Source organism: Lutra lutra, chromosome 15 (genome assembly GCF_902655055.1).
Source record: "Lutra lutra chromosome 15, mLutLut1.2, whole genome shotgun sequence".
Lineage (NCBI taxonomy): Eukaryota > Metazoa > Chordata > Mammalia > Carnivora > Mustelidae > Lutra > Lutra lutra.
The window spans coordinates 12,794,528-12,818,588 of NC_062292.1; the positions used below are offsets into that span (position 1 = coordinate 12,794,528).

The 24,061-nt window shown below is 46.4% G+C and overlaps 1 protein-coding gene across 2 annotated transcripts in view; it reads right to left on the reverse strand.

Annotated features, from left to right (window-relative positions):
• Positions 1–22,809: 22,809 nt before the first annotated feature.
• INTS7 (integrator complex subunit 7) overlaps positions 22,810–24,061 on the reverse strand; it is a 92,047-nt gene continuing 90,795 nt past the window's right edge. For both annotated transcript variants that reach the window (XM_047704091.1, XM_047704092.1), the window contains one exon: positions 22,810–23,727. In XM_047704091.1, coding sequence (XP_047560047.1) covers positions 23,440–23,727 — 288 coding nt within the window. In that variant the 3' untranslated portion in view covers positions 22,810–23,439. The remainder of the gene's footprint in view (positions 23,728–24,061) is intronic.

A 24,061-nucleotide genomic window follows, 5' to 3' on the forward strand; every position in this document is an offset into this window, starting at 1 on the left:
CTAAAGTCTTCAAGTCAATAGAATTTGTTGAATAGATCAGAGTTCGGCAGTGAGCCGCCTTGGACCCAGCTGAGAACTCCTTCCAGAAACATCATTTAACAATATTCTTTAAATATAGATTATTCACCAATGTTTCATTGTCTCAGCTGCTGGTTCCCAAGCGCAGGCTGGGAGATGTGCCACATAAAATCACGCGGGCACTTGTTAAAATGCAGATTCTCAGGCCTTGCCCCAGACCCTCCAGTAAGAGACTCTCTGAAAACGGGGCCCGGGAATCTGCATTCTAACAGCAGCACATGATTCTGAGGGCAGCTAGATTTGTGAGCCATTGAGCCTAACCTCCCTTCCTCCTTCTTATCTATATGAAATCCCATCCCAAATCCCATGTACACTGTAGGAATACTCTGCTTATCACTGTGACAGATGTCTGGGCTCTGCTCTTAGCCAGTTATATGATTTCATCTCTAGACTTTTTTCACCTGTAGAATGAGGAGGTTAGATTAATTATTTAGAGGGTGCTGTGTGGGCCCACACATCCCTTCTTCAAGACTGAGTTACTCATTCCCTCAGCTCTTGGGAGTGCTGGCTGCTGACAGTTCACAGCTAATCCAAGGTCACATCTCCAGTAGTGTAGCCTGCATCTGATGACTGGTTGATGAGGAAATACGAAGACCAAGCCCTCTAGTCTCTAGCCTCCAGGGTGAGCCGGCCTCTGGGGTGCACCTGAGATTTGTGTTGTGTCTGCCTCTTAGTTCAGTTCCTCCCTCTGCCTATTTTAGCTCCCATCACTTGCCCCAGTCTCCATGTCACTCTGTTTCTTAAGGAGCTGATTACTACAGTGACCTTTTGCTCTTGATTTGGATTGATTTGATAGTACAGATTCTTTCCTCATTACCTTTCCAAGCATCCTGGGCTCTCTGTTCAAGAGCTCTCTCCCCTTCATCCTCCTCCCATTTCTTCTCCATTCATTGAACAGACTTTTATTGTACTCCTACTGTGTGCCAGACCCTGAGCTCAGCCTGGGTATTCAGAGACTTGGCCATGTCTCCAACGGTACCAGGAGAGCAAGCACTTAGGAACTGAATGGCTTTTCTGTCTCTTTCTCATTTGTGAACACTGCTGTTTTCTAGACTGTGGGTCTAACTCATCTTCTCACTCTGAACATGACCCAGTGGGCCTTTTTATTCCCTGCTCATGGTTGGCAATCTCCCCCCAACCTTTGTAGGGGCTTTAACCTTTCTGACAACATTCTTATGGGTTTGTGTCTCTCTTTGTATTCCCTTCTTAGCTTTTGGGGTCCTCCTTGAGCTCTGGCAAGGGCCAATATAAATGTTTTGTTCATTTAAGACATGCGTGTCTATTTCATGGTTGTTGGGTTTGCGGTAGTGGATAAATCTGAGGGGGAAGGAGCTTGAGGTCTTTCAGGAGGGTGAGGGCAAAGGTAAGGGATCAGAGTTTAAACTGTCATCCAATAATCCATCTAGGACCTACCTATGTCAGGAAAAAAAACAGGAATAAATCAGCCACATTTGCTGCTGCCACCCGTGTCTTTTATCACTTCCAGCCCTAACTCCCCACTCCTCTTCATGGATTTATAGCTTCCCTGCTTTCTGTTCTGCACCCTTCCCCCTCTCTATGCTGTCAGTCATCTTCATTTTTTCACTTGAATGAGACTGAGTCATAACGCATCTTTTCCAGCGTTCATCAGATTTTTTTTTAAAGATTTTAAAAATTATTGGGCGCCTGGGTGGCTCAGTGGGTTAAGCCGCTGCCTTCGGCTCAGGTCATGATCTCAGGGTCCTGGGATCGAGGCCCGCATCGGGCTCTCTGCTCGGCGGGGGGCCTGCTTCCTCCTCTCTCTCTACCTGCCTCTCTGCCTGCTTGTGATCTCTCTCTGTCAAATAAATAAATAAAATCTTAAAAAAAAAAAAGATTTTAAAAATTATTTATTTATTTGACAACAGAGATCACAAGTAGGCAGAGAGAGAGAGAGAGAGAGAGGAGAAGCAGGCTCCCCGCTGAGCAGAGAGCCCTAGGCGGGGCTCCATCCCGGGACCCTGGGATCATGACCCAAGCCGAAGGCAGAGGCTTTAACCCACTGAGCCACCCAGGTGCCTGCGTTCATCAGATTTTAAGCTTGTTCTTATACTGTATTACAACATAAAAGGCTTTGTCCAATGGACAAGGACAAGATATCAGCAGACATTAAGAAAATAGCTCTTTTTAGCCTTTTACAATCACATCATGTCCAAAGGCTCTTCATTGAAAACCTGTAACAATCTAGGGCGCCTGGGTGGCTCAGCTGGTTAAGCATCTGCCTTCAGCTCAGGTCATGATCCCAGGCTCCCTGCTAGGTAGGGAGTCTGCTTCTCCCTCTCCCTCTTCCCCCTCCCCTGCTTGTGCTTTCTCTCCTGCTCTCTCTCTCAAATAAGTAAAATCTTAAAAAAAAAAAAAAAAAAAAGATATAACAATCCAGTGTAAGAGTAGAAGGAACCCAAATCCAACACTCTCATTGTATAGATGAGAAAACCAAGAAACAGTGAGGCCAAGCAGCTTTCCAAAGGTGACACATCAGTATTTGCCAGAGCAGGAAAAGAAAAAAGGACTCCACAGATGGTATATTTGGGAAACCTTTGCCTGTGGGAGGTGTTCGTTTCTGGATACTACCTAAGAGTATTACTTTGATTGAATACATACAGAAATGGGCCTATCCTTATTAGTATCTTATCTGCTGCTCCTCCATAGTTAGGTCAAAACCAAGCCCTAGGTACCCTTTTTGATGGGGGCCAGGAACAAAAGAATCTAGGTTCCAGCCCACCTGGTTCCAGCCCTTACAATGACCTTAAAAATGCCATTTAACTACTATATCCTGACCTTAAAAAAGCCACTTAACTACCATATCCTCTCCCAGCCTGGCCTTGCCCGGGGTTTCAAAATCTTTCTGAAAGATGGAGAGCATTCTGCAGCACGGGGAGCTGTTTTTCATCCTGCCTGTGCCCTGGAATCCTCGATGGAATTTGAGATGGGGAGTAGGGGGGCCTTGGGGCTGGGACCCAGTGTCTGGGAACTTTTTGAAAAGCTTCAAGAATGATTTTGATGCACCGCCAAGTGTGGAAACCACTGACAAAGTATAAAAGACAAATAGGAGAGTAAAAATAAATGACAATTATTAGCCAAAAAGAAGTCTTAGATTATCTGATTAAGGTGGATCGCTAAAGGACAACCTAAAGAATAATGGAATTGCCTACCTTTGGGTACGTGGGTGGTTCGGTAAAGCGTGTCTTCAGCTCAGATCATGATCCCAGAGTGCTGGGATTGAGTCCCGCATCAGGCTCCCTACTCACCCGGGGGTCTACTTCTCCCTCTGCTCCTCCGCCACCTCTTGTGCTCACGATTTCTCTCTCTCTCTCTCAAAAATAAATAAAAACTTAAAAAGAAAAAAAAAGAAATTGTCTTTTTCAGAGCACCCCAAACCCTAATCTCAGATCCATTTCATCCTCCCAGAAAAGATATCTATTGCTACAATGATGCTTCTTTTACCTCGAAGTACACATGTCCCCCCCCCCCCCCCCACTATGAATCATCTCAACCCGCCTCCATGCTGAAGTCAGATTCCAAGTAATGCCTCTGAGTAAGCACCCTGGCCCTGGTCTGTTCTTTTAGGTCCAGGAAAACCATCTGATTAAGACCTGGAAAATGGATTCATGGTAGCCCAAATCTCCACAGGGCGATCTATAAACCAGACTGCTAATGCGTTCCCTGGGAATATACTGTCAGCGTCCTCGTTCCCCTTTGTAAGTAACTGAATGGCTCTGAGTGAACTGTTCAATCACCAGGTCTCTGAGATGATTGTTATCACCTGTTAATCACCCTCACAAAGTATGTCCTTCCTTGTAGCTGGTTCTTTTTGGAATACCAGTGGAGTGTGGTCAGAACCTTGTTAAAGAACATGATCCTGCGAAGAATGAATTTGGGGGAACATTTCATTCAGTCCCTGAGACACAAAGGTAGACACTTGTTACTTTTGTCTGCCTGACACCTCTTTTCCCTCTTCTGGGGAGGGAGCTTCCTTCCTTGGGAGAACTCCTTTCTTCTTCCATGTGGTTCTGGGCTGCTGATCAGAGTACACTGGCCTGTTTCTCTGGGGCCACAGGCGTAGACCTGTGACCTGGCTTACCCATAATAAAATTGTACTCACCTGTCCACAGCAATTGGATAATTGGGGATCATCCAAGAACCGATTTTTAAAAAATAATCAGAGATTTTAAAAAATGAAGCTGGTGGGGAAACTATCTTTCCTTTCTGGGCAAGTTGCTATGTGACTGTGACACCAGAGCTGCCTTGGGAAAATGGTGGGAAGGATGAGGCCGCCGTGCAGCAATGAGGCTGTGAGAGAGAGAAAACAAAACAAGGAAAGAGAGGATGTTTTTATGGGGTCTGTTTTGTCTGACTGTCCCAGCATTATCTGGCAACTGTTCTTTTGATTCTTTGAGCTGCCCCAAGATTTCCCCCCCAAAACCTCTTTTTTTACGTAAGTCTATTTGTTTTAGAATCTCTGTCACTTGCAACCCAGAATCCTGATGAACAGAAACACTCGGACAGCATTCCTCTCTACCATGTACTTTTGCGAAAGTTCAAAAATGTGAGGGTCTGAGAGTCTCAGAACGGAGCGCATTCCCGTGTCTTTGATCAGAGTGTGGAATTGCTGGGTGGTCACCTTGGTTATGCTGGGAATTATGCTTCCCAGCACCCCTTGTCTGTCATGACTCTGGTCAGAGTGGCCTGAAAGGAAGCGGCCTGAGATATGGAAGACAGCCGTGAAGGAGCCACAATCATGCCCTGACGACCACTGTTGGCTGCGGCTGGTGAGGCGCCCAGAGATGCAGCCGGTCTCCTGTGTGTCCCCACTCTTCCCCCTCTCTGGGACTGCCAGCCCACTCTCAGACACTTTGTGGCGAACTCACAGAGGCAGTAGCTGCAAAGAGCCAGCCAACATTCTTCCAAAGATTCTTCACTAGGAGCCCTGGGTGACCCCATTTCACAGCAGGACCTGCCTTATTTTCTGTAAATTCCACTTTGTTGGGCCCCACTGGTGCTTGTTGTGACTTCTGTGAACTTTCAACAACTCCTTCCAGATACTCGCTTCCCCAGCATCTGCCCCATTTGTGAAAGAGCTAATATTATATTAAATTCCGTATTCTGTAATACTCATAGTAGTTCTGCTTCCAGAGTTTAGTTCTGACTCATACAAGTGGTATTGGGTGGATCCAGACACAGAAGCTTCCTGCTTCCTTTCTTTGCTTCATGCCCACACTCAGTCCTTCTGCCTTTGTAATTCTCCTCCTCTCTGGTCACTATATCCCCTTCTTCTTTTCACACCTCCTCCATGGCTTTGTGGGTGGATCTGACCCCATTCCTGCTCACCTTACTATTGTGCTAGTTGCTGTCTCAAGCCACATTTCCCTCTGACCTCTGTCTGACTCAGCTTCACGTTACTTCCTGCTCTCCATTCTAGTCACAAGACAGCAGACTACCTGGAGGGTTTACACACACTGGCATCCAGCTAAGGCAAATGTCGGGGTGTCCTGCCCAGAGCCTCCCACTCCTGATTTCCACGTAGGAGATGTTGTTAGAAGAGGAAATGGAAGCTTTAATGGTTACTGTGTGGTTTCTATAGTAGATGCCAAATACATATTTATAAAATGAATTAACATAGTAAAAATTGTTTGAGTTGAAAATTACCAAGGAATCTTTTTAAAAAAATCAACGTGGCATGCTGTTGGCCCATTGAACGCTGCATGCATGGGTCTGCCTTTTCCACTGGGATGGGCTCAAGGTCTCTTCCAGCTTTGTGATAATGGCTCAAAGGCCAGACCAACTAATCCCTGACCAGCCACTGCTCAATACGCAAACTCTGTTGAGTCAGCTGGCCTCTCTAGGCCTTGGCGAGCCTACCTGGATCGATGAAGCGAACAGAGAAAAATTTTTAAATTTTAAGATTTTAAAATCATGGTATCTTAGGCCTGTAAGCAACCTTAGGGGTTATCCTTAAGTTGGGTGGCTCCCTCTGGCTCCGTCAACCCTTCCAGCTGGGGCCCTGTGGCCATGTAGCACCATGCCATCACTGCAGACAGAGACAGGGGATGGTGGTTCGTGCCTCTGTTGGGACTCTGTCCAAGAGCTGGAACAAGTGTCTAGCCAGCAGAAGTTTCTTCATATAGAGTTAGGCATCCTAAATTTTGAAAAGGATACTGTTTTCCAGTTGACATGAGATGTGAACAGCAAGTGAATCATGGGAGAACTTGGAAAATGGGAGAGGAAAACCAGCACTGAGCATCTAGAGTGTGCTATGTTAACGTGAAATCTTCGCAACAACTCTGTGAGCTAGGTTGTGCTACCTTGAATTTACAGATGAGGGACTTGAAGTCCAGCAGTTTCAAGTCATGGATCTCAAGTGGCATAGCTGGTAAGATCTGGGATGCCAGACGTGGAGAGACTGCAACCTCTGTTCTCTTGCCATGTATAACCCTAGACCTCTACACCTGCCCCTCAGTCATACTTGTTTAGGGGTGTTTTCTAGCTTTCTGGTAAGAAGGGAATTGGAAGCCAATGTATTATATCATGCTGGCACATATGTCACATTATATATCATATCATATATCATATCATATCATATATCATCTCATATAAGTGGTTGGTTGGGGTAAATTTATGATTCAACACTGCAATGCTCTTTCAGTCATGCAGATGTAGTTATTCTCCCCTCTTCCTTTTGTTGTCTACAGACATTCCCCATTGTATAACTTCTCTGGGTATTTGGGCTCCTGGGTGGATTATGCCCAGCCATTAAAATCAAGGTTGGATTTCTTAATAGGTGAGCAGTGGCCTTTAACTTTGACAACTCTTGACAAGAGTTGTTTGGTTCTGGGCACCTGGGTGGCTCACTCGGTTAAGCATCTGCCTTCGGCTCAGGTCATCGTCCCAGGATCCTGGGGTTGAGTCCCATATAGGGCTCCCTGCTCAGTGGGGAGTCTGCTTCTCCCTCTCCCTCAGCCTCTCCCCACTGCTCGTGTATACTCTCTCTCGCAGATACATAAATAAATAAATCTTTTTTTAAAAAAAAGGACTGTTTGGTTCTGCTACATATCACACATGTCCTCATCTGTCCTCACTGTCCATGGGTTATCATGGATAAGCCAGCAGAGCCCCAACTGCAGCCCAGACAGGAAAATGACTTGCCCTAGTCATTAGGGGGTAAAGCTGGTACCAGAGGTCATGTTCCCTAACTCTTGTTTGTATGTTTCCTTGTTGCATGTTTCAATGTTCCTTTCCTACAGGTAGGATGCAGTTTTACCTAGGCCTAGTGGTGATTTCAGGAGCAGGGTTAGGAGCTTATAACCAACCCCTCTTCATCTCCCTCAGTACCTCATCCCACTCCCACATTCACCTCTTATTTTGTCATGAACAGTTGATGTTTCCAGGAAATTCTGTGCAAACACAGCAAGCTGGGTCCCCCAAGGCCTCCCCTTTCCAACTAACAAGGGGCCTAAGTCCTTCCTGTATGGAAATTCTGGAGCCACTAGTCCATGTACCCATCTCTTGCAGGAGACTATCAGCTTTTCCCCAAGAACTTTTCTCTGATGTCCCCAAAAGTATAATGCAGGCTCTGCACAGTGTAGACTTGCAATGGATATTTGCTCCTGGGCCTGCTGCTGGAGTGGCCAACTATGCTCAGTCCCAGTTAAGGAAACTTACCTATTTGGAAATCAGTATTCCTTGCACATACTCTCTAGGACAGGCAAGGAGTTAAAAGATAAGATGGATTTTAATTTCTTTTTTTTTTTTTTAAGATTTTATTTATTTATTTGAGAGAGAGACAGTGAGAGAGAGCATGAGCGAGAAGGTCAGAGGGAGAAGCAGATTCCCCATGGAGCTGGGAGCCCGATGCAGGACTCGATCCCGGGACTCCGGGATCATGACCTGAGCCGAAGGCAGTCGTCCAACCAACTGAGCCACCCAGGCGTTCCTGGATTTTAATTTCTTATGGCTCCTATCACTTTGATACCATGTATCATGGATTCCTACCCTAGGCTGTAGATTCCTCAAGCAAAGCCACTGTGCAACAGTATGTAGTTGAAGTATGTAGTTTCCTAAGTGAATGACTTAGAATCGGGATATGTGATCCTTACAGTACCTAATGTAGTACCTAAGGGTAGCACACTTTATGTGCAAAAGCACCTAGACATCTGACTGTATGATCACAGGACAGTGAGCTTACATGATCCTTTTTACCATCGGGGAGGGAAACATGGAATTTGTAACCCAATGTAAACTATGAAGGCAATATTTGGTCACCTCTGTGCCTTTTGCCTTTCTTTTTTTTTTTTTTTTTTTTTTTTTTTGCATTTCACATTTTAGTGACTTGAAGACACTCTTCTAAGAAAGGATACTACACATTTCAGAATTGTTGTAGACATATGCTGGGTTGGTTATCTGCTCAGTTGCTCTTCTCTGGGTACAGTTCAACCTCCCCCTGTTAGGGCCAATTATATGTTAAAACCTGTTTAACTATTAGGGCCTGCTTAGCCAGAGCAACTCCATATTGCCTAGGTAGCCATATTGTTGTTTACATCCACGGACTTCATTCCGGGAATAAATGCCCCAGTAGTTCCTGGTATGGTTCCGGGTATCGATTCCGGGAGTAAAGGCCTTAACAATAGAAGCCACGTACCTTGGGTCTGCGGTTATGCCCTATAAAACCAGCCTGCGAGATCAGGACGGGGTCGCTCTCTTCGGAGGTGGCCCTGGCTGGTCAGTCTGACTTCTAATGCTTGGCACAGAATAAAGCTCTACATAACTTTCACTTTGTCTCAGTCTTGTTCCTTTGATAATGGACCCCAACACCCCCAACCCTCTTCAAACACACACGCTCACCACAACCCTTGGGAGGTCCAGGCCACCATGTTTATGCTATGACCTGCTCAGGTTCTCTCTTCCAGGAATTTGGAATTTGAAATCTAGAGACACAAAGAAAAGAGCTTATCTGGGGGAGGCAGGCCTATTAATGGCAGACCCCCTGGAGGGGAAGTACACACACACACACACACACACACACACACACACACACACACGAGTGAGAGAATCAGAAAAGTTGGTGGTTCTCAGGAATAAACATACAGAATCTGGAAGCGAATTAATCTTTTCCCCCTGTTGCTTTCTGCACCTCTGTGCTATTACAATAAAATACAATAAAAGCTTATATTTTATGTCATATTTCGAGTTCTTTTAGAAGCCCGTGGAAGGCAAGAATGAACTTAACCTTCTTATTTCTCACAGGCCTAACCATCCCTGACCCTCTTCAGGCACTCAACGAACGTTGCTGTAGTTGAATGAATTTGACTGACTGTATTGACAAAAACAACAAATTTGCATGTTTCTGGGGCAAACAATATTAAAACTCTACTTATGTTTTTCACGTCTTTGTGTTGAGACATTGTGTGATGATTTAGGAAGCGAGTCGCCCTTAGAGGAGTACGTGTGCTTTAACAACAACAACAACAAGGTGAAGGGAGAAATTCCTGTGAAACACGTTAGTGCCGTTCTCTGCCCTCAGGCCTCCCGCCCGTGTCCCAGCTCTGGAACCCCACAGCAGACACACAGTTAGGAAAGGGTACAGAGAGAAACGGGGGCCTGCCATTTGTGGGTACACATCAAGCACACCCTCTCCTGGGGCCAGACTGACATTCTGAGCTTTCAAACCAGCTTTAGGGACACAGAGAGTAGAGAGGCTCTAGAAAGAGCTGAGAATAAGCTGGGTTAGGAACCTGAACAGAAGGCAGTAGGTGTGGAGTGTGACGTCTTGCCCCTGAGGAAATGGTTGCCAGAGTCCTTCGGTGAGTGCTTCCAGGTGAGTAGTCTCCTGTCTGAAGAGTCAGTCTGTCAGTTGCCTGCACTGGCCACCTAAAGTCCTTCCAGAAGGACTAGGGGATGGTCTTGGTGAGGTGGGGAAGGGCGCAGGGTCAAGGCCGGAGTTCCAGAGGCTAAGAGCATTCAAGGTGTAGAAACCCACCCCCCTGCACCTCACATCAGGTGACCCTGGGCCAGTGCCCTCGTTCCTGCCCTCTGGGCGGCCTTGCTCTGGTAAACAGCCATGGAATGTTCACACATACACAAGTGTGATTGCAGCTGAAGATCTTAAAACATTCAAGCGCCTTCCCTGCTGTAAAATCTCAGAAAGAGTTTGGACAGAGGAGAGGGGAGAAGACCCAGAGAGCTTAAAAAATGTTTTTGTAAACCTGTATTTGCTACACTAAATATGTCCGTGATGTAAGTGGGCCTTGCACTTTGGGGGAGTTCCATTTGCGTTTTAGGATTTCAGTGGTAAGAAAATATATTCTTAAGTTCTTTTTCCATGTCTCTTTGTCGTGTCTTGGAAAGTCAGCAGCTGAGGTGAATTTGTTTCTGTACTGTGGCCTACTTAAAAAAAAAACAAAAAACAAAAAACAACAATAGCAACAACAAAACCTTTTCATTTTTTAAAAGGAATTTCATGTACCATTTAGAAAAAGCCACTTTATTAATATTTTTAAAATATTTACTTATTTATTTGAGGGGGAGGGGCAGAAGGAGAGAGAAAGAGAGAGAGAATCCTCAAGCAGACTCTACTCTGAGTGTGGACCCCGCTGCAGGGCCAGATCCCAGGACCTTGAGATCATGACCTGAGCCAAAATCAAAGGTAGGCTACCTGACCCACGGAACCACCCAGGCACCCCCACCTTATTAATATTTTGATATACTTCCCAGACTCTCACTTATGCACCTATATTTGAAAATACATAGTTTTAAGAATATGAGATCAGAGATGCCTGGGTGGCTCAGTTGGTTAAATGTCCAACTCTCGGTTTTGGCTCAGGTCATGACCTTAGGATGGTGGGATGGAGCTTCAAGTTGGGCTCTGTATTCAGCATGGAGTCTGCTTGAGATTCTCTCTCCCTCTGTTCTTCCCCCAGCTCACTCTCTTTCTCTCTCTTCAAAAATAAATGAAATTAATCTTAAAAAAAAAAAAAAAGAGGGGCGCTTGGGTGGGCTTTGTTGGTTAAGCATCTGCCTTCGGCTCGGGTCATGATCCCAGCATCCTGGGATCGAGCCCAGCGTTGGGCTTCCTGGTCAGCGGGGAGCCTGCCCCTCCCTCTGCTCGTGCTCACACACACACACACACACACACACACTCTCTCTCTCTCTCTCTCTCTCACAAATAAATAAAATCTTTAAAGAAAAACCACACTGTTTCATAACCTGACTTGTTTTTACTCAAGAATCTATAGCGAACATATGTCCATGGCCATCAAAAGATGTACATCACCCTCATCAATCTTAATAGTTACATATAATTTTATTTTATGGAGTTTGTGTAATTTGATCAATTCCTATTGATAAAACATTATATTGTTTCCGATTTTTGTCATACTAAATAAACCACATTTGATAAATGTACTTTTTTGTTTTTAAAGATTTTTATTTATTTATTTGACAGAGATCACAAGTAGGCAGAGAGGCAGGCAGAAGGAGAGGGGGAAGCAGGCTCCCTGCTGAGCAGAGAGCCCTATGCGGGGCTCCATCCCATGACCCTGGGATCATGACCTGAGCCGAAGACAGAGGCTTTAATCCACTGAGCCATCCAGGCACCCTGTACTTTTTTTTTTTAAGAAGATTTTATTTATTTGACAGAGAGAAAGATCACAAGTAGGCAGAGAGGCTTTATTTTCCGCGGATACAACGCATCCAGTGGTTTCCCCAAGTTACTGACCAGGGTAGCAACGGCTGGGGTCAAGGTGTGACCGGATGGTATTGGTGCAACGCAGATTTTAGAAGCAGAAGCGGTGACGAAGTCTCCATTATCTGGAGACCCAGGTTCATCACACATAGAAGGAAAAGTCAACCGAATTGTGCTAAGGCCAGTTCTCAGCATCTCTATGCCAGGGTTGTGCACGTAATGGTGGTTTCTCTCCAGAACCCAGCCAATAGGCTGGGCTCACTACAGCAGGGAAATGTCGCTGATGCGAGAACACCTGAGGGACCAAACCGGCCTGCCAACAACAACCAAATGAACTCTCCAGCAGCCACCTGGCATGGGCTCCCCTCCCACAGGGGTTGTTGATGGCTCAGGCTTTTACAATGCTCAAGCCGTGTTCCAAGGAGCTTTTGTGGTTTAAATCAATGTGCTTCTGGGAATAAGTGCCCTTATTATTCCTGGTTTCCATTATTTGCTGTGCTCTTACACTTCTGTGACATAATATCCTTTGTGCCGCTGTACAGTAACAGTCCTTTCAGGAATCTCTAAGAGCTTTCTAATTAAGACCCACAGCCACATGACAGATGGAGATACGGAAGCCCAGGGACAGGGATGACAGAGCCTCACCTTGGTCACAAAGGTTCCGAGGCCAGGGCCGGCTCCCACCAGACACTGGAGGGCCTGGGTCACGCTGCTCGTCTAGGAAGCCCGTCACTGCAGCAGAGACTACATTCTTGTCAGGCTACCCGAGGGCATGGCGAGGGTGATAGGCCCTTTCAGTCGGCTTAGGGTCCCCTGGGCCGCTGATCTATGGAGTTGAGGACTGAAAACTGGAAGTGCCCGCTGGCTAGGCACGAGCTCTTGGGTTTACAATCTGTTCTCCATGGCTAAGCTCCCAAGGCCAGAAACTGTCATGGCTAGGTCATTTGAATTCTTTTTTTTTTTTTTTTTTTAAGAATTTATTTATTTATTTAACAGACAGAGATCACAAGTAGGCAGAGAGACAGGCAGAGAGAGAGAGAGGGAAGCAGGCTCCCTGCTGAGCAGAGAGCCCGATGTGGGGCTCAATCCCAGGACACTGGGATCATGACCTGAGCTGAAGGCAGAGGCTTTAACCCACTGAGCCACCCAGGCGCCCCAAGTCATTTGAGTTCTTAAAGTCAGTAAACTTGATCGACTGCCTTCTATGTGCCGGGCACCAGGAATGCAAAGATGAACTTCTAATCCCCCCCTTTGGATGTTTACAGCCTAGAGAGAGGAGGAGACAGATATGTAAGTGGGGAGTTATAAGAAGCTGAGTGCTGTAATAGAGAGGAGACCAGAAGGCTGGGGTGGCACCCAGCTCTGTGGAGCTTTTGGGGAAAGGTTTTTGGAGAGAAGGACTTTCCACCTGCGTAAATCTTCAGAGACAGACTGAACTTGCTAGGCAGTGCTGTAGGGAGGAGAACATTGCGTGCTGAAGGCCAAGTGTGTACAGAGGCCCGGACGTGTGAAATGCATGGGGTTCAGGGAACAACTGTCAAAAGTGGCCCAGGCTCTCCTGTTGTTCTGTCTCCCTTCTATTTTTGTAGCTCACACTCCGTCTCTTTTTATTCTTGATATCTTCCTTTGGATAATTATTGGTGTTACCCCTCCACACCTCAGGGCATTGTGGACTAGGGAGAGATCACGTACTGGGGAGTGTCCAAAAGAAAAGCACAATGATAAACATTTCGCTGCATTGTAAGACACAAGGGCAGCTCAGGGTACCTTGGACAGGAGCTCAGCTGGGTCGTCTTCTTTGCTGTAGCAAAAAACCTGGATGTTACCTGTGCCAGGGCCAGCCACCTAGAGCAAGGTCCTGTTGTCCCAAGCGTGTGGAGTAGATGCTGGGGAAAGCACATGGAGGTGCGAGGGGGAAGCGTGAGCTGCCCAGCCATCTAGTGGACGACGGGTACAGGAGTGAAAGCATCCGACTTGAACTGTGTGAGTCTAACGAGCCGTGGGCTCTGGGGTCAGGCTGGACTGGAGTGGTGGGAAACAAGAGGCCACCTCTGGCTTCCCCTCCTGGCCTTTTCTCCCTGGGTTCCTTCCATCGTCCCCTTCACCTCCCACAGCTCTGAAATACCTCCTCAGCCAATGAGAAAAATAACGTAGTGTGCTGCTCGGTCTTCCCTCCATGCCGTGCTGGCCCCTCAGCTAGCCCTCAGCCCTATGGACAAACGCTTATCACCCTGACATAGATGACCACCAGCCCCCGAAAGCTTGCTGAGAGCACAGGCCCTCCTGCTGCGGGGCCCTGCCTGTGACAAGCATTCAGTCAGTCCCTGGAAAAGACAGGCAGGGAAAGAGAAAAGGAAGGAGGGAGGGGGATGGACAGGGGAGAAGCTGCCGGGAAAGAGGGGAACCGAAAGCTTTCTAAACATGCATTCTAATTCTGACCGATTCCAGCTGGTGCTGGAGGAGACTGAACAGGACTCCAAGGAAAGAGTCGGATAAAGGGTCTTTTAAAAATTTTTTTTCAGGGCACCTGGCTCAGTCGGTTAAACATCTGACTCCTGATTTTGGCTCAGATCATGATCTCAGGGTTGGGAGATGGAGCTCCGTGTCGGGATCCATGCTGGGCATGGAGACTGCTTAGGATTCTCTCCCTCTCCACCTGCCCCTCCCGGCTCCTCCTACCACCCCATGCCCTGCCAGCCACTGGCCTGAGCGCTCTCTCAAAAACATTTTTTTTTCTTTTTTTCCTTGCAAGCTCTAGGTACTGGTCCACTCCCTCTTGCCTCAGGCCTCAGATTGGAGCCTGAGCTGTACTCTGGACCTCCACTGGGTCTCGCTATGCCAGTAGGCTGGGCTCCCACCATTACACTGCTCAGAGCTCAGAAACAGTAGAAAGCACGCTCTACACCTCTCGGTGCCAAGGTGAACATGGGGTCAGCAGGCGGGTCAGATAGGGCCGCTCCGTGCAGGGATGTGAAGAACCAGTGCAGGAGGCTGGAGAAGAGCCAGAGGCTGATGGAGGGTGGGGCAGGGGAGGGAGTCATTTGTTCTCATCAGTGGGACACAGTCACATTAGCCACCATGCGTCCACCTTCATGCTGACCCCAAGGGCCAGGCAGCCTGACTGCTTCACACCGGATTGAATACGATACAGGCCAGGCAGGAATCCTGACTCCTGTGTCTGGCTGGAGAATCTGAGCATGGGGGGGATGGACAGACGTTGCAGTGATGGAGAGAGAAGGAGTCAAGTGGAGAGAAAATATGAACAAAGCCATGACGGTGAGAATGTGCAGACTAAGCTCCGGGGATGTCCTGGAAGCTAGTTTTCCCACAGACTGGGATGTATGCAGAAGTGTGGCGAGGGGTGAGGCCCGTGGGGCTGCTAGTCTCCCTGGGGAGGGTCTTCAATGATACCCTGAAGAATTCGGGCTGTTTCAGGAACCCAGTCAGAATTAAAATTTTGGACCAGATGTGAGTGAGTTGGGAAGGGAAGGGAAGGAAGGATTACTCAGAGGACACAGAAATGGGCAGCAAGGAAAACAGGAAGCAAAGGTGACATCCAGGCAGACATAATGAGGCTGTGAACGAGGATGATGGTGGTGGGAAGAGAAGGAGGGAACACTGCGAAGGACAGTCCCCCTCCCTCAAAAGTAGGACAGCTCCTGTCCCTGCCTAGACACTTATCTCGAACAAACACACACAGACGCACACTCAGAAGGTGAGAGGAAACAGAACCTCTTCACCAGCACTCTCTTCTCAGCCGGCAGGCCTGACCCTGCACCCCTGCCCCCACTTCTCTGTTCCCTTGTCATTCTGGGCAACGGCCAGAGGCATTGGCTCTAAGGCCAGAAGAAGTCAGGCAGGGTTACTTGATAACGTCTGCAGCCGCACTGCCTGAGCACTGTCTGGAGGGCCGCACCCCCTCTCCCAGGCAGAGCCCTCACCCAGGGAGCCTGCCTCGGGCAGGGGCTCCCGCTGATGGAATGGGGCCGAGAGGTCAGACAGTCCATCCCTCTGCCTCCAGAGAGGCCGTTGGCAAACGTACCCCTGTGGTCGGACAGCACAGCTCACACGGTCCAAAAGCCCCTCTCCTTAATTATTTTCACAGTTCACTAAGTTCTTCCTTTTAGCCAACCTAAATGTCTCCATTTTAAGTCTCCTTGACTCGTATTCTGCATTTGGGGGAAAATGGTTAAGTCTCATCAGTGGGAAAATAGTTATGTTCAGTCAGGTAGAAAGTGTCCACTGAATCGAGGGGCTTATGGCCAATAGATCTGAGGGCAGGGACGGAGGTTGGCTATAAGCCCGCTTCTTGTGCGGATGCTGAGTAACTCAGAAAGAATGACAGAGAAGCCTGGGTTGGCTCACTGCGCTGGTGATACGTCTGTTTTGTTCTCCCCCCTGCTCGGGGTGGGGGGCACTCAAAGACGGTGCTGACAGGGACGCTGGTGAATATGACTGCTCCCCTCCCAAGAGAGTAATACATTGCTTGTGAGTCTAACACATTCTAGTACTTTCAGGTCCTCAGACGCCTGGGGACAGCATCTTCCTTTAAGGAAGAGATGGTCTGAGACATCACGATTTCTCGAGGCTGAGGTTTCTTTTCCTGCCATCCCCTGGGCCACCAGTTCGCACTGGCCCCCCCACCACAGAGGCAGAAGACAACTGACAACTGGTGGGTCCTTGCGAAGCAGCAGGCTTGGTGCAGGCACGATGACATTCAGCTCACGACTCTTCAGCAGGAGAGTCCTTAGCCCCATTTCACAGATGGAAGAAGCCAAGGCTGCTTCTCATCTCATCTTCTTCTCATCTCTGTGAGATGTTAGGAAACAAGAGACTCCGAAGAGGCTGGGGGTTGCTGTGGGGCATGGGACAGTGGAGCGAGGTGTCTCTTCCCTTGGACGGCACAGGGCGACTTTCGCCACCATCTGTCCACATGTGTGCCGCCGCCACCAGAGGTCAGGCCGCAGACCGCTGTACACGAGGCTGCACTTGCTGCTGGTCACGGAGGGATTCCAGCTGTCACGTCTGCTTGGAGGAGTCACGGCGAGGATGTTTCTGCCCTGCCTGGAGCAACGGAAGCGCTTTTCAGTGTGGCACGGCTGGGGTCAGGGTAGACTGTGTTGGGAACAGAGCTGTTTCCCTATGACCATGGTTTTGGGGAGTTTTCCATTTCCCTCAAGCACGGGGAACTGAGGCAGGGCGTCGGTTGCTGTGAGGGGTTCAGGCTGGGAGTAAGGAAGCACTTGGTGACCTGTGAAGATGGTAGACACAAAAGGACCAGGGGTCAGGCTGAGCGCTTTCTTGAAGGGCCACACTGCAAACAGCAGCGACTCTAGTCTGGACAGTCCTGTCCAAACCCCGTCTTCTCCTGCTTTCCTGGAGCCGACGATCCGCCACCTCGGAAGCTCCCTCCCGCGGCCTGTGCACAAGCAAATGGCTACCAGCCCAAGGAGCTTGTCCGTCACCGCGCCCCCAGCTCCTGACACCCGGCATGTGTTCAAGAAACATTTGGTGAATGAATAAAAAGCGTCATCCATTTTTAAAATTGTGTCCTTGTTAGCTGTACCTTGGGCGCAGGTCTGGGGACTCTGTCCAAACTCACAAGCTGCAGCTCAGACGGATGCTGCTGACTGAGCCACAGAGCCCCGGGGTGTCAGCCGAGGTACCGCTAGAGCTCGGGGTGGAGGAAAAGTGCTTTCCGTCAGCTACTCCTGGTCAGCTGCTCGGGGGAGGAAGGAGGGAGAGGTAGGGCTTAGGATTGACTCACGGGCCCTCTCCTGTGTCAAGGGCCCTCAAGGAGAGATTCCTGATGAGCTCACTCCCTGAGAGACGATTCTAGCCGGGCTAATACGCTTTTGAGCATCCCAGGGGACGCTGTAACCACTAAGTAGGATAGATCTGATGTTGCTTAAGTGATTCTGTGATTACAGTCATTTCTCCCCAAGGCCCTGATACCTTGGAATGTGACATTGGAGGTTTGTGTCATCCAGCGGCCTGGCTAGAAGCAGCAGTAGCTTCTGCAACGTGAGACAATATTTAATTCTTTTGGAGTGTAAGCTCCTATCTCCTCAAGGCCAAATGTTGACTTCACACTTCAGGGGTGTATCTTTTTTCCAAATGCTCTTTTGTTCCTCTCTGGCTGCCGAGGAGTAGGTACCCAATTGTCCCTGATTAGAGGCCCTCTGAGAAGAAAGGACACTTGCTCTTCCGAGTGCTGCGGAAGGAGAAAATGCCAAATGATGGCCATTTTCTAATTACCTAAGAGCCTGGCCTGTTACGTACAAGGGGAGATGCTATTAGAATTTCAGAAATGGGGGCGCCTGGGTGGCTCGGTGGGTTAAAGCCTCTGCCTTTGGCTCAGGTCATGATCCCGGGGTCCTGGGATCGAGCCCCGCATCGGGCTCTCCGCTCAGCGGGGAGCCTGCTTCCCCTTCTCTCTCTCTCTGCCTGCCTCTCTGCCTACTTGTGATCTCTGTCAAATAAATAAATAACATCTTAAAAAAAAAATTTCAGAAATGGCATATTTTGGGCTCTGTCAATAGCTTTTATAAAGCTCTCTCCACATTCTGTACAAATACAAGTTTTTTTCCCCTTTTCCTGTCAGTAGACTACACGTTGCCCGAGGGATCTCCCTGTCAAGATTCCTTTTGCATTTCCCACCCCCAGCTCGGAGCCCAGCACTGTGTGGGGTTCAGAGCAGGGAGCCTTCTCCCCCACTTGCATTTGCACAATAGGTTTTTCATTGACTCTTGTCATTGTACGTGTACAGTCCGCATGCGTCCACGCGCGTGTGGTGGGGCCTCCAGACCTGACTCTCCTAATCACATGGTATCTGCCTTTGCCTGGTATGTGAGGGTGGGGAGGGGAATGCAAGGTGGGGGCTGCAGGTGTTAACACTTTGTCACCACTTTGCTCATCTCAGAGTGAGAGGACACAGGCGAAAGGCATCATTACCTTCACTGCTGGGGTTGGGGGGGAGGCGGGACTCGAGGCAGCATGGCCTATTCTCACCTTCCATTGCCTCGGAAACATTGATACCTTCTCAAAATTCTTCAGTCTAATTTAGCTCTATGTTGTCTTAGTTTTCTATTTGAAATATTTTTGCTTCATAGCCACAAATAAGCTTCATCAAAATCCACAAAGGAAATCTCCCCAGAAAACCAAAAGGTGAAGTAGAGAATACTTTTCCTCTGTAAAACAATCTGATTTTAACTCATCATGTCTTTTGAGGGTAGAGGAGATGTTCATTTTGCTGACTGATTCATTTCCTAATACCAAGTGAATGTGTACTATTTCACCTTTATAATTTGCTAAAAATAATTCTCTATAAACAATTAAAATATTTTTAGTCTCAGTTTGTCCACTAAGTATTATAAGACAAAAGCTAGACCTTGTAGACAGGATCTGAGAGGAAGATAATCCCCAAACTCATTTCACCATGTTTCAGTCTTTAACCAGATCTAAACAGAGGACAATTATTACACAACAAACTTGACTGTGCAGGACAGAATTGCTTCGGGAGAGATTAGCAAGTAAGCAGGAAGATAAGGGAAAAGATAAAGACTGAAAAATGCTTTGTACCTGTGGTAGACTTGAAAAAAGCACATTTACATCACTTAGCATTCTTCATTAGAAAGTGGGTATCAATGGCTCCCAGTCTTGGTATACTATTTAAGGAGAAAACTCTGACTCATTCTGTTTAAATCTCAATGGCAATTACAAATTAAACTACTCATAGAATGAGTACTTTAGACCGGGAGATAGTACAGAGTAATAATGGCCTCTCTCCAGCCAAGCCAATAAAATACTCCGCCCATGGTGTTACAGGTCTCTGTGTTCTCGGGCAAGCAGTGGAAAGGAAGACCGTAACCTCCGGCTGTTGAGAGATCTAAGCCCATTTACCGGACTTTTGGACTGCCATGTTGGTGACTGTCAAAGGCTAAATCCAAGGGTGAATTACAGAAAGAACAGGTCAGGTGTTTTGTTGAGCAACAGAGTTATTACTGGAAGCAAAGCAAACCCACAAATCCCAAATACCTTCCTTGTCATCTACAGTCTTGCAAATGAACCCTTTGAGAGCCAAAGAATTCCAACGCAGACGTCCTATCTAGAAATCTATTTAAGGTTACCTAGGTCCTAAGGGAGTAGTGAATCTAATTTCTTCTCACTCTTGCACTGTCCTAATTCTGCAGGGGCTAGCCATCCAAGGCTATTTAAATTTAACTGAACTACAAGTAAATAAAAGATTCAGTCACATTAGCCATATTTTAGACATGCGATAGCTAGGCAGGGCTAGTGGCTATATTGACCAGTCAGACTTAGGACATTGCCACCATCACAGAAAGTTCTCTTGGACAAGTGCTGCACATATGCTCCGTGACAAGTGGCAGGACCCTATGAGTCCCAATGCTGGCAGCTACTGGCAAGGAGGACCAGGGGACTATCTAAGGATCCACGGCAAGTGAGTCTTATAAATACAGAACTTAAACTGACCTCTCCGGGACCCTAGTCTGAGGATCTTGGTTTGGTTGGTTGGTTCTTCGGGGAACCATACCTTATGTGAAAAGTGACTTAGTATCTCCAGTTGCACATTATCTGCCACCTCGGTTAATTTGAGCTACAAAGGTCGTATCACAAGATCTCTTAGGCTAAGCGGGAAAAGAACAGTACTTTAATTTCTAAATAGTCAATGTACTATCGCTGTCACTACTGAAGACCACCAGCAGCTTTAGAAAGTATTTTCATAATTTTCTATGTACATAGGTATTAAATATTTTAATAGGATTTATGATACTGGTTGTAGACAGAAATTCCATTTTGTATTGGTCAACATTATGTTGTTATTATTTGACATACCCAAATTGGAAATGAGAGGAAGATAGCTAAAATGTGTGTTTAGTAGCGGACTAGCAGTAACTTTTATTGTGAATAAATAAAATGCCACGATTCAGAATTAACCTAACCCTGTGAAAAACAGTATTAGGAAGGATATAATAGTAACAATGCCAGCAAGCTCCTGTATCTGTTTACTATGTGTGAGGAGCATGTTAAATGCTTTACATGTATCAACTCTGTATTAACTCACTTAATCCTCACGCCTTTCCTGATTTTAGGAATAAGGAAATTGAGGCATAGAGAGATCAAGTCACTTGCCCAAGGTCACAGAGTTAGAGTTTGGATTTGGACCCAGACAGTGTGGCTCCAGTGGCTGTGCTCTGAGCCACCAGGATATACTGCAAAGCTGCTAAACACTGAAAAAAATTAGCCCCGTGTTCTGGAATCAATCAGCCAACCCCTTTTATTATCCGTATTTCTAAGTTCAGGGGACATGTTCACTTCACGATCAGTATGTCTTTCTTTCCTTCATCTTTCCCTGAGTATTTCTTTTTCTTTACATTCATTACTGTAGTGTTGAAATTATAAATGTAATTTCCCTTTACCTCAAATAATTGCTTAGCAGTTGATGCCAAGAATGCAGTAGACATTATACCAAACATAAAATCAGAGTTCCAATCCTGGATCTAATGACATACTCAATTAAAATAGCACCCCCCCCTTTTTTTTTTTTTCTTCAGGAGTTATTTTCCTACTCTGAACTACTTGGATTTGTTTTTATTAATAATTCCTTTCCAAGTTTGTGCCAGGAGCCATCCAGTACACCAAGTCAAAGAGTTTATAACTGTAGCTATCAAAAAAGTCTTTTAAGAACATAAAATCTGGGAAGGTCTCAAAGGGAACTGGGGGAGAATTGGTGGTTTACAAGATTTGCTTCTTTTCTTGGGAATTCTGTCTTAAAACAATACCAGAAACCTGAAATCGACATTATAAAATTTCATTCTGAAAACAGACACTGAATTTTTAAAAAATGTCTGTCTCCCCCGTGTGCCCCCCCCCCCCTTTTTAAGAGCTCTTTTTTGGTCTTTTAGTCACCCAATAAAACTCTTTAGATTGGAGTCAAGAGATCCTGTCTAATTCAGTCATTTTACAAAGAAACTACTCTAGAGAGATAAAGTAACTTGCCCGGGGTCACGGAGTTAATTCATCAGAGTACAACCTTTCTGGTCCAGTTTTTTCCATGCCTGGTGAGCAGGAAAGGGGTCCTGCATACCTCCTCCGCACCATGTTGGCAATTCCCCCTTGGGCCCGTGTTCTCAGATGCTGTCACAGCTGTCCACATTGTGCACTGTATACAACTGGGCTGCATTTAAAGGGACGTCATCCTTAGCGGATACTGTGGACTTCCATGTTTTATGAACTTCATAAATGTGGACTTCCATGTGTTCTGGCCAATGGCAGCGGAGGGTGTTTTGCTGGGACAAGAGCTCATGGAGCCCAGCAATCTCAGAGGAATCTGAGTTGCCAACCATTTCTCACCACTGGAGGCAACATGACAGGGAAAAAAGAAAAACTAATTCATTTTTTTTTCCTTTGAGCTAATGTTGACTTTAAAGAAAAAAAAGGCAAAACAGAAGCAAAGAAAATGAGAGATTTATTTAAAAAGAAAGCCTCCAGGGAATGTGCCCTGCTTCATCTCAGAATCTGCTTACAGCCCAAACTGTCCGTATCACCATCGTGTGCAGCCCTGTGATCCCTGATGTTTAGAAAACCATGATCCCCAGCACTGAATGATCCAAATGAGAACGAACAGGTAAATTACATCTAGTATACCGTGTTAAGACAAGAAAGTTTATTAGTATTATATTTTAGAATGGTTTTCAACCAGTATTGAAATTGAAAAAATGGGGTTTTCTGACTAACCAGAAAACTATTCCCTGAGCATCCCAACTAATCGAGGTTGTGTTACAAAAAGGCTGTTCTTTCTAGACTATCAAGTCTAGAATTACATAACTTGCCAAGAAGAAACCAAACCAATCAAAAGATCTGTTCTTCTAATTTAAAACATTAAGACAGTAAATGTGAGTTTTTTCACTCTTGGAAATAGTGTAAAAAGTCTATACTATAAACAAAACCACATACATACTAGAAAACACAAATGATTCATCTCCAATTTTTGCATGTAATTGTTAGCTGTCTGGGGGGGATCAATAAAATACTAAATCAATAAATTAGCACAGAAAAGACAGGTAGGTAGTTGAAATAATATAGCAGGATGTTTCAATTCGGCGAGACTGCATGCTCTCAAAATCCAGAAAATGGATTTCAGGGGACACAGTGAAGTCCATCCAGGGGAGAACTCGTTTTCTGTGGCCGCAGGTCAACTCTGTACTGACCGGTTAGAACTTCCCGATGCCTGGCTCAGAGTGAGAGGTCTGTGCCGGGTGGCGAGTGATGTATTTTGATGGACAGGGAGTCAAATCTATTAACTCAGTGATCCCAACACATGACTTTTCTTGAACAAGGAAGATGAGGCTCAGCAACAGAAAAACAAAAATAAAACAATGAAAATGTCAAACAGATGATAAGGGACTTGGTTTAAGAAGGAACAAGGACAAAAAATCTTGCTGGCTAGGAGCCCAGTTATTTCTCAAATTAAATTTTTAAAGAAAAACAAACCCTTTTCTTCCCCCCGGAGTATTACATTATAGAAAGCAATGAATAAACAAACTCCACATTCTAACTTTTATATCTGAATCCATATGAAAAATCAAATTGTTTTTGCCCATTTGATCAATTCCTATAAAGCCAGGAGCACATCCCTCATGTGGCTAAAACCGAGAGTAGGCATTTCGTTGTTGCTGCTGTTGTAATGGCTGCTGGGCTTGCTGCTGCTGTAGGCGAATTTGCTGGGAATAAGGGTCTTCCAAGGATTTTACAAATATGGTAGTTCTGGGACCTGTCTTCCACACAATACCATTGGCATCTTTCACTGAAGATTCCACTGTAATGTTGTGTGTTCCAAGGATGGCAAAGTTCAACAGAAACTGAGTACTGAAGTAATCGTTATGAGGCTCAACCCTCTGCTCCATCTCATTGGTCATATTGTCGATGGGTATCTGGAATGAAAAAATCGTTAAATGACAATAATAGCTAACATTCACTCAGTGCTTACTGTGAGCCAGGCCCCATACGAAGTGCTTACTTAATCTCTGCAAACAACCAAGAGGTTTAGGTACCATTTTTACCCTTGCCTTATAGATGAGGAAACTGAGGCAGAGAGGTTAAGTAATTTCTCCAAGGTCACACAGCTGATGAGAGGTGAGGATGGCATCTGAACCAAGGCAGGCTAACTCCAGAGCCGACACTCTTGAGTATTAAGCGATCCTGCGCCCTCACTATCATTGAGTACAATGAGCCTCTCCCCCTGCCTCCCCGTCCCCATATGCCGCC